The following is an 11569-nucleotide window of genomic DNA, read 5'->3' as shown; positions in this document are numbered from 1 at the left end:
GTATATAGGTGATGGACCCATCTTGATGAGCTTGGTATTCAGTATGCTGGTGAGAAGGGACTAAAACTGAGTGGTAAACATTGAGCTTGGTTTTCTCTTACCATTTCTTCAGTACTCTGGACATTACTTCACAATATATTGTCTGGATTGAAGATGGCCCTGCCTCAGAAGAGCTAATGGCATAAGTAGGATCTGTAGACATTATTTGTTGGTTTCTGTGCTGATTGTCAGTGTCAAGTGAAGAGCATTCATCCATGCTGACTTCACATTTATTGTTCAAGTCATTACCAGAAAAAAAATTGACACATCATGTTAGTCTCAAAAGAAATCAAGCATTCATTTGGCAGAAAACAAATATGATGGAGATGAATAAGTAGTTGAAGACTAACAAATGAGATTGATGCATGCAGACATAATTAGCAGAACTGTGTGAACCAAATACCACAAACAGAGATACTTAGGGTGGGAATGAATTTTTCACTAGTGATGATGTCCACCTAGCAATGATGCCTGAAAGCTGGCACTCAGATGTCAACCAATGCTACCAAATGAAGTATGTGAACCTATTAGTGTGTCACCTGCTTGCTGCAAGCCTACATTGGATGGCACAATGAACTTTCTATTCTCCCAGAACAAGTGATGGAACAGTTGTTATGAACTAGGATGGTTCTGATGACAGACAACTTGATAAGAGTCAGGACCTCTGCAGAGAATCTACATCAAGCAATAAGCCAGACGTTCAAGATAAGCTAAGACAGAGGGAGTGCCTCTGACTTAAAGTACAGTTCAGATGACTTAGGATTGGTGGTCCTAAGTGAAGGATATTCCAGGTAAATCCTAGTAAGATTAAAGTAAAGAACCATACAGGTAGGAGTTGTGTATTTATAGGGAATAGCTAAGGAAGGTTTAGGGTGGGTGTGAGTAAGTAATAATACGAGCATATGCCTAATACAGATGAAGTGACAAAGTCAGAGATACAAGAAAGGAAACAAGACATGTAGCAGGACACATAGTCGGCATCTAATGGCAGCAGAGGTGGCACACAATGTAATACAGTAAACATAAGCATGAGTCAGATGGAAGTAATAGATGATGAAAGAGAAAAAGTACAGCAGGGCAGGGTGTATTGTAATAACAGTAAAGTATGTAGCAACATGATTGCCTGGTGTCTGGAGTACAAATTTCATGATATCCCTATGGTAAGTGTTACATATAGAAGAGAGTGAATAAAAATGTGAAAACTCACCAGATGTACAATAGAAAACTCTGATGTAGCAGCCCTAAGTAATACAATAAAAAGGAGGTTCTAGATTGTGCTGTGAAGGCATATTATAGAATATTCCTTGATAAGAGTATAGAAAGCACTCTTCTGCCATAGCATTCATGCCTTCCTTAAACTCTAAACTGCCCTCATGCACAGTCACAAACTCCTTTGGTTTAGCCATGTAGGGTGTCAACTTACATAGATGTTGTTTATGCAAAGATGTCTGATGGACTTACTTACAGTGGCTCAAAAAACTGTCTGCATGTTTTGACATTTTTCACTATCTATGATATTGTGTGAGAACAAACAAATGCCTCAAGGACATGCTTATACCACATTGTAGTATGGCTTCAGGGCTTTCATTTGAGCCCTACACTGTGGGAATAGGTGGAGATATGGTGGAGACATAAGGCTTACAAAATCATGACTCATGCAGACAGTTTTTTGAGCACATATTAAAACTATATAAATCATCATTTATGACACCATAACAATCATGCCACCATTAAATAAATTATAAAGTGGTGTCATTATGTCATTTTAAAACCATATCTAACTATACAAACCAAAAATTTCCATATGTCATGGTTATATTCACCATGAAAGCCACCTCCCCTGCTCAAAGGGATAATATCCTCTCTCTTTCCTATTCTGGCCTCTCTGCTTGTCAAATTTCCTCTAGAACTGGAGTATCCAAGTCCACTGTGGCCAAGTTCATCAAAGAAAGTCACACAGACAAGGAAAACTTCTGTGAAGGGTGTCCATCCAAGCTCACCTCTACTGATAGGAGGGCTATTATTCAACATAACACTACAGGAAAGGCTGATAATGCTGTCCAGGTCACCTATTACATCAATTCCACCATCACATTCCCTGTCTCTTCACACACTGTGAGAAACATTCTCAAGACAGCTCATCTCAGGTCAGTAACAAGGAAGAAAAGGCTTTCCTCTCTATCACACATATGCAGAGATGACTAGCACCCTTCTTTTTTCACATATATACCTTGCCATCTGACCCAATCCTATTTATTGTGGTCTTATATGATCATATAACATGCTTCCAGTCCATGTAATCCAATTCTGATGGGCTAAGGCAAAGGTTAGTCATCTCTGCATATGTGTGATAGAGAGGAAAGCCTTTTCTTCCTTGTTACTGACCTGAGATGAGCTGTCTTGAGAATGTTTCTCACAGTGTGTGAAGAGACAGGGAATGTGATGGTGGAATTGATGTAATAGGTGACCTGGACAGCATTATCAGCCTTTCCTGTAGTGTTATGTTGAATAATAGCCCTCCTATCAGTAGAGGTGAGCTTGGATGGACACCCTTCACAGAAGTTTTCCTTGTCTGTGTGACTTTCTTTGATGAACTTGGCCACAGTGGACTTGGATACTCCAGTTCTAGAGGAAATTTGACAAGCAGAGAGGCCAGAATAGGAAAGAGAGAGGATATTATCCCTTTGAGCAGGGGAGGTGGCTTTCATGGTGAATATAACCATGACATATGGAAATTTTTGGTTTGTATAGTTAGATATGGTTTTAAAATGACATAATGACACCACTTTATAATTTATTTAATGGTGGCATGATTGTTATGGTGTCATAAATGATGATTTATATAGTTTTAATATGTGCTCAAAAAACTGTCTGCATGAGTCATGATTTTGTAAGCCTTATGTCTCCACCATATCTCCACCTATTCCCACAGTGTAGGGCTCAAATGAAAGCCCTGAAGCCATACTACAATGTGGTATAAGCATGTCCTTGAGGCATTTGTTTGTTCTCACACAATATCATAGATAGTGAAAAATGTCAAAACATGCAGACAGTTTTTTGAGCCACTGTATGTGCAACCCACCAATCTGGCCCATCTAGAGTGGTCAAATTGTAACTGATGGACAAGAAAAGACCACCAACACACTAACCTAGACTCAGACTACAACCTTCATTAAGGAAGTTAAGCATAATAATGTTTTTCATTTTTTTCATTATCACCGATGTTTTGGATTTCTTTAGCTTATATCTTGGTCAAATGATAACCAATTGACAAGGAAAGACTACCAAGACACTCACCTTAACTTGCATTACAACCTTTGTTAAGAAAATTAAGCATAATAACAACTTTCATTTTTTCATCATCATTTGCCTATATTGACTACCGAGTCCTGAGTCCCAACACTGAGAAGTTAGTAGTACCAGGTTTCAGGTTTCGGGCTTCAGCACTTGACACTTGGTGAATTGTGTAATGAAATAAAAAATTTCATGTTATATACATTTTTTTGAGATTTGGTTTTTGAGTCTCAAGTTTTGGTTTGTGGTTTTTGGTTTTTGAGTTTTGGGTTTCAAGTCTTGAGTTTCAGGCTTCAGGTTTCAGCACTCAACACTCAGTGAATTGTGTAATGAAATAAAAAAAATTCATGTTATATACATTTTTTCAAGATTTGGTTTTTGGTTTTTGGTTCTCAAGTTTCAGGTTTTGAGTCTTGGCACTCAATACTTGGTGATTTGTGTAGTGAAAAATTCACATGTTGCATACTGTCATATCCTGTATGCTGGACCTAGATCTCATAATATTCCCACGCCTTCCAGGCCTATTTCTGGACCCCACATCTGACTCATGCCCAGATCCCCTTCCACTGTGTGCTCCACACCTCAGCAGGATTAGCTCCACTATGGATTTACCCCTGAGCTCTGGACCTCTGGATCTTCACTACTAGCCTGATCTGTACACCCCTATCCTGTCCACCATATGCACATTCTGTCCAGCAAGACATCCAGACTTTGCCTCCTCTCAGATTCCAGACTACATCCACCACCTCACATATCTCAGTCCTGTTTCCGCCTTGCCTTCTGGATCTCCAGACCTATTCCCACCCTCTATCCAAGATCCTGCACATAACCCCATTTAGGCATCTCCCCCTTTCCAGTTCTCAGTTACCTCTATTTCCATCTTGCTGATTGATCTTTGTACTAGTTTCATCTCCAAGTTCATTTACTTATGTTCCATCTCACTTACTAATATGTTTCCACATGCTCATACATAGCCTTACTCCATTGCTTACTGATCCTCTTGGATATCCTCTAGTATATAACCTCTGTACAACTCTTGTAGAGTCCTCAGTCTGAATATCAACTTAGACTTGCCCAGTCTTCTCCCAGACTTTGGTCCACCTAAGTTCTGTCCTATCCATCAGGCCTAGGGATTGATTCCCTAGGCCAGAGCCTTGCCTTTCTGGCACTTATCCTCTTTCTGGACTTAGGTCCAATTCCTGTCTCTCCAACTCTGCCTTAGGGTAGTCTACCTCTGTTTGTTTTTACATTGAACTTCGTCCAATGTAGCCCCTATTCCTTCCAGACCTCTGGACATCCTGTCCCTTGTACCTCCAGACATCTTGTCCTCCAGAGGTTCAGTCCTCCTGTCCTCCATACTTCTGGACCTCCAGACATCCTGTCCTCCTGTCCTCCTGTCCTCCTATCCTTCCATCCTGTTTCCTGTAGAGATATTACCTTGGGGTCTCTCCACTTCCTGTGCAGTGGGAACTCCTCTGAGTATTTCCTGTACTCCTCTGGAACTCTCCCATGCTCCAACTTTGAATTTTTACCTCCTTTGATTTGGATGATATACAACTACCTAAGCTCTGTCATGTCTACAATTATCATTTACCTAGGCCCACCTGTCTATATTATATATCACCCTCAGCCCACCCATCTAATATAATATACATCTGGGCCCACCTATGTATGTGATACACATCTACATTGGTACACCCATCTACATAATATCCAACTACCTCAGCCCATCCATCTATAGAATATTCATGTCCATCAGCCCACTCATCTACTGTACATATTCCCCACATGGGCCCACCCACCTCTATTGGGAATAATATCCCTCCCAGCTCATCTGTCATAGTTGGGGATATTTTTACCTTTGGCCCATGGTCCACTGGCCCATATCATATGGGATATTATGCATGTCCATTCACTCATATAATATGGAGATAGGTCACTGCAATATGTGGTACAGAGATATACAGAAATGGGGCTGTCTGTCTAGTGGGGACCAAGCTAGGGAGCTGGAATACTGTGCAGCTCTGTACAGAGCATTGTAGTTTACTGATGTTGTCAGACTATCCAATACAATCTCAATAGTGAGCAAAATGATGTGGGTTTGCAATTTAAATGTCCTTGAAGATAGAAGTGGTAGCACTTGATAATGATGGTGGAATTTGCAGTTTGTGTTACAAGGGTATATCTTAGATGGTAATACTTTGATAAGAAGACAAGATTTTATTGTCAGTGTCATCAATGAATCACCTATGTCAGACTATCTAATACTATCTTGACAGCAGGCATGATGATTCAGCATTGTAACTTAAATAAGGACATATCATGATATGAGGTTTTCAGTGGTGCATTAAGTTTACTGCTAGTTATTATGTGCTCTTATCTCTTTCTCCAATCTCTGATTGAGTTCTACCTGTCTACCTGATGAAATCCTCATCTCTATGACACTCCAAACTCCACTTTAATAAATTGTGCAATACACTACTGGGTGCACAATACACAACAATCGAGTGCACAACACACCATTGAGTGCACAATACTACAATGTGTTGTATAGCTACTGCTAGTATTGAACTGCATGGCTGAAATCTTCGAAGTTGGGCTCAACAATCAGCAATCTTGCCAGATCATTAGCTATGTGAGTGATGAGTTTTTGCTCATGTTCAAAAGCACTTTGGCCTTTCACAATGAATAACACAGCTTTCCAGCAGTCCAAGTTTATCTCTCCAATGTCAAGTTTCTCGAACTGTTCCACAGTGTCCTTGTAAGGTTGTGGGTTTTGTCCATCCAGTAAAAACCAACCCATTCCATTCCACCACAGCTGCTTCCAGTCCTCCTCACATCTCTTTTGGTTCATGCAAGTTCCTGCATGTACCATGGGTGGGGCTTCACAGGCAACAGTCCAACAGTGTACATCCAGATGTTCCTTGACTTTGAACATTGTGTTCCACACAATGGACCCAACAGCATGACATTCTACATTGGAGATATGAGTTGTTTCATTTCCAAGTCCAACTTCATAGAGCCATGGCCATCCAATATCTTCTTGCATGGTAACCTTGACCCTGATAGTCTGTCTGCCCCTCCTTGTATTAATCCTTGGTCTGATGATTATTTTATTGGTGATGTGGCTATTGTTGTCTAATTTCTTGTGCCCTACTACTTACTATTGCTTAGTATCTTTTCTAGTACAATACTTGTTACAGTGCCCCACTCTTTTTCCCATCATCACTGCGGACTCCTATATGGCTGTACTTCTAACACTTCCTTTTCACTGCATTGTTTCCTCATGGTCTCCTTTATCTCTGACTCATACCTTGTTTTCCCATGAACCTTCCTTTCTTAGTAGTTGTTACCCTTTGCCCAGCTTGGTCTGTGCACAGTTCCCTTACGTATATAAACCCTAGTTACCACCTGTATTTTCTCTAACTTGAATCTACTCGGTTCTCTTCGATACTTGAACTCTAGCTCCTTGGGAAGGAGACTAGCCATTGTCCCATTTGAACCTTAGATCCTGCGGGAGTCTAAGAGATCACTCCTGAGGGAGGCGTTGACTCGATAAGGCTTAGTCCTTGATTGACCTTGATCCTTGATTCCTTTATTGGAACAACGCTCTATCCAAGTTCATAACAAAAGATTCAAGTTTCCTTTGAACCCCTCCATCTGTAGGGCTTTACTTTCTGAACCCACAAAACTGATTGATTGCCAAAGTGGCACCCTCCAAGAAAAGCAAGAAGGCTTTCTCTGAACGAACTGGGATCCCATACAGTCCCTATCCACCCAACTCTCCTAGATGAACCTCTTTGTTGTGAGGATCCTTTGACACTCCCCGCACTCCTGTTCTCCCTACCCTTGCTGTCCCAGGCCCCTCTTCCATTACACACCACACTGTTGTTTCTCATTTTGAAACAAGTGCACCAGCACCTGTAGAAGACAGAGACGAAGAAATTCCTGATGCTCTGCCTGTTGAACCAGTAGCACCACCTAGATTCCCAACCCCTGAACCAGACACAGACACAGACTCAGACACTGACAATGACATGCCCAAACCAATCAAAAGGAAGATTTGCACTCCACCTGACTTTGATGGAAACTGAGATGGAACCTTTAGGTTCCTTCGCCTTGTCACACTCTATCTTGACACAAATGATGAAATCTATGATACCAACACCAGAAAGATCACCTTTGCCCTTTCATTTATGAAGGAAGGCACAGCTGCAGCATGGATGGAAGATTTCTTTGAACATGCCCAGCAACCTGACCCCACATCCACTCATGGAGAAAAGAACGGATATGGAACTTGGGACAAATTCATCTCCCAATTTGAAGAAACCTTTAACCCAATCGACTCAGCTGGTACTGCGCTCCATAAGCTCCATGCCCTTAAACAAGGCAATGACTTAAGCGAGTACATAGCCACTTTCCGACAGCTCTGTAACCAAGCTGAGATCTACAGCTTCAATGCTCAGAAAGATTACTTCCTCCGAGGCCTTAAACAGCCACTCATCACAAAACTTTGCAATTCTGGAGAGATCCCTGACACCCTTGACGGAATAGTCAAAAAAGTGATATCCATTGAGAACTCCTATCAGCTTCTCCTTTCCCATAGACCCCAGAACAACAACAAGAACACCTGATTCAACAATCGCCAATCCACCCCATGCTTCACTCCTAGAAACAACAACCCTAATGCCATGGACATTGATCGCCTCTCTGAGAATGATAAAAGAGAGTATATGAAGCAAGGAAAATGCTTTTCCTGTGGAAAGGTTGGTCACAGATCTAACGATCAAGAATTCCACCCCCGGAATGGAGATGCCAGAAAGAATAACTATAAAGGAAAGCAAATGTTACGGCAAACTAGGATGGGCACGACGACAGGTACTCGATAAGAGTATACCTGAAGCCGGATCATATCCTTACAAATGTAAGGTTCTTAAGACAAGTCAGAGAGAGTGTCTCTGGCTTGAATGTCGGTTATCAGACGACTTAGGATTGGGGGTCCTAAGCGAAGGATAGTTCAGGTAAGACCTAGTAGATTAAAGTGAAGTCTATCTAAGTACATAACCAGGTTTATATAGGCGTAAGTCCTTTAGGGCAGGTGCGTACGTGTCATCAGTCGAGTCAGAGATAAGGAGTCAAAGATAAGAGACCGAGTCATCTAGCAATGGCATGTGGCGATCGTGATGTAATACAGATAAGGGGGATGGTCAGTCTAATGATGGCACCATAAGGTGCGGTCATGACGTAATACACAAGTATGAGAAAAAGAGATAGGGGGTAACCACAATTGTAACAGCAAATGGTAAGGCGTACAGCACCTAAAGAAGAAGATACCAGCAAGATTGAAGATCTCGATGATGATGAAGATCTCAATGCCCGAAGAATGGATTTTTGAACCAGGAGCCTACCGCAATGTTAGCCACTCCTTGTATCGATGTACATATCGCACACAATGTAGGAAAAACTAAAGAATTAAGGGTCCCGGTGACCATCTTTTCCTCCGTACACCCCAATAAATCATTGCAAACCACCGCTGTTGTCAACTGTGGCACAGCTGCCACATTCATCCATTGGATGTTTGTAAGAAAACACAGAATCAAGACACATCGTTTTGAAACCCCCTTTCCTATCCAAACCGCTGATGGAAAGATCTCTAAGGACCCCATCACCCATTATTGTCATCTTGCAATCAAAATTGATGATCGACTCATGATCAGAAAATTCAACATCATGAACATGAGTGACAACGATATGATCCTCCTCGGGAAACCTTGGCTTTCCACCATGAACCCTGATATCAACTGGGCTAAAGATACCCTCTGACTTCCTTCTACTCCCAGATCACTCCGACTTGAAGAAGTATTCAAGAAGAAATGGGGCTTCTCTCCTGCACCCCGCAGAAAAGTCACAATTGAAGAAGAAGAAGACCCAGAACAATTCAAACCTGCCTGTACTCCACTTCCTATAAATGGGAAAAGAACTCTTGAACAACAAAAAGAAAAGAAGAAAGAAGAACCACTTCCGCCTCTCTGGCCAGATCCTGATGAAGACCCTTTACCCCAATATGACACCAAAGATGATGTCTGGGATGATATCCCTACTGAACCGACATTCCTTCGAAAAGTTGACGACCCTGTCACTTATCCCATCAATGACGATGAAGTATTAATCGAATATGCCAAAGACAGCTCTTCTATTACCCTTTTCGAAAACCTCTCCTTTGACACACCTCTCACTCATGATGGCACTTCTGCCTCTGAGATCCAACGAGCTGCAGCTCTATCTCCTCTAAGAAACTCCTGGACCTATGCACGGAAGACCGAAGAAGATGAAGAATACTTGAAAACTAGCAATAAAGCTCAAGAATTCGCTCTTAAAGATGCCCAAGAAAAGAAAAAAAAGACCTTTGAAGAACTCGTCCCCGACTATCTTCATGACTTTGCCAATGTTTTCGCCAAAGACAGCTTAAACAAACTTCCTCCATCCCAACCAGGTGTTGACCACAGAATTGAAACCAAACCCGGATATATTCCGAAATCTGCGAAAACTTATCCCTTATCTCCAAAAGAAACCGATGCTGTGAAAGCTTTTCTTGATGAACACATCGCTAAAGACTTTATCCAATCTTCAAAATCTCCGCAAGCCAGCAGATTCTTCTTTGTAGGAAAGAAAGATGGATCTTTACGACCTTGTCAAGACTATTGTTACATCAATGAATGGACAATAAAGAATGCCTATCCCCTTCCTTTGATCCCTCCTCTCATTGCCAAGCTTAGGGATGCCAAATACCTCACCAAGATGGACGTCCGATCTGGATATAATAATATCTTGATCCACCCTGATGATTGCTGGAAAGCAGCATTCACCACCTCCTTTGGACTCTTCGAACCAAAAGTCATGTTCTTTGGCTTATGCAACTCCCCTGCAATGTTCCAAGCCTATATGAACCAGACCTTCCAGAAAGAAATTGCTGAAGGCTGGATGATCGTTTATATGGACGACATCCTCATTTTCTCAAAAACCCTAGAAGAACATCAGAAACGAACATGCCATATCCTTGACATCATCCGAAGAGAAACCCTTTTTCTGAAACCAGAGAAATGCACCTTTGATGCTCAAGAAGTCGATTACCTTGGCATGATAATCCACCCTGGACAAGTCACGATGGATCCAGCAGAATTATCTGGTATCAGTCAATGGTCAACTCCAACTTCAGTAAAAGAAGTCTGTTCATTCCTAGGATTCTGCAACTTCTATCACCATTTCATTTCCCACTACTCTGACCTCGCACGACCTTTGATAGATTTAATGAAGAAAGATGCTGTCTTCACTTGGTCACAATCATGCACCGATTCCTTTGAGAAACTAAAGCAATGTTTCTTATCAGAACCTGTCCTTCGTAACCCTGACCCCTCTTGACAATTCGCCCTCACAACTGATGCTTCATTGGTTGCCACTGGAGCAGTTCTCCTTCAGACTGATGAGAACGGCGCATACCACCCATGTGGCTATCTCTCTCAATCCTTTAACCCTGCTGAATGAAACTATCAGATCTATGATCGTGAACTCCTCGCTATCATCCGTGCTTTGAAAGCATGGCGACACTACCTCGAAGGAAACCCCCATCCTGTCGTCATTTTCACTGATCACAAGAATCTCCTCTATTTCCGCTCTGCACAGAACCTCACTCGCTGACAAGCATGTTGGCAATTAACCCTGAATGAATTTGACCTTGAACTCCACCATGTCCCAGGAAGCAAACTTGCTGCTCCCGATGCTCTCTCACGCTGCCCTGACCACTCTTCTGATCCCTCGGATAACTCTGATGTCACACTTCTCCCCAAAACTATGTTTTCCCATCTTATTGACAATGACCTCGCCAATGCCCTGAAATCCACAGATCCTCTCTCCAATCCTGTCATCCTCGCTGTGCAACAAGCCCTTGACAGGTTGAATGCACCCCCTATGAAATCTGCTCTCTCTGATTGGCGGTTTGATGATGGCACTTTGTTTTATAAAAACCATGCTTACGTCCCCATTCATCTCTGACACTGTATTCTCCACCTTCACCATGATCACCCCACCGCCAGACACCCAGGACGTTTTAAGACTGAAGAATTAGTCAAACGAGACTATTGGTGGCCTGGAATGGGTACATTTATCTGCAAATATGTTGAGGGTTGCACCCTATGTCAGCAAATGAAATCCGACACTCATCCTTCCACTCCACCCCTGA

General features: G+C 42.0%; 1 protein-coding gene across 1 annotated transcript; it reads right to left on the bottom strand.

Annotated features, from left to right (window-relative positions):
* Nucleotides 1–5893: 5893 nt before the first annotated feature.
* BJ212DRAFT_1296503 (uncharacterized protein) lies at nucleotides 5894–6382 on the bottom strand (the record flags this gene model as incomplete). Its single annotated transcript, XM_041332466.1, has 1 exon — nucleotides 5894–6382. One exon carries the CDS (start codon nucleotides 6380–6382, stop codon nucleotides 5894–5896), a length of 489 nt encoding a protein of 162 aa, XP_041196842.1.
* Between the last annotated feature and the right edge of the window lie 5187 nt (nucleotides 6383–11569).

Source organism: Suillus subaureus (genome assembly GCF_016647635.1).
Source record: "Suillus subaureus strain MN1 chromosome Unknown BJ212scaffold_5, whole genome shotgun sequence".
Taxonomy (NCBI): domain Eukaryota; kingdom Fungi; phylum Basidiomycota; class Agaricomycetes; order Boletales; family Suillaceae; genus Suillus; species Suillus subaureus.
This window is presented reverse-complemented; position numbering and strand designations above follow the sequence as displayed.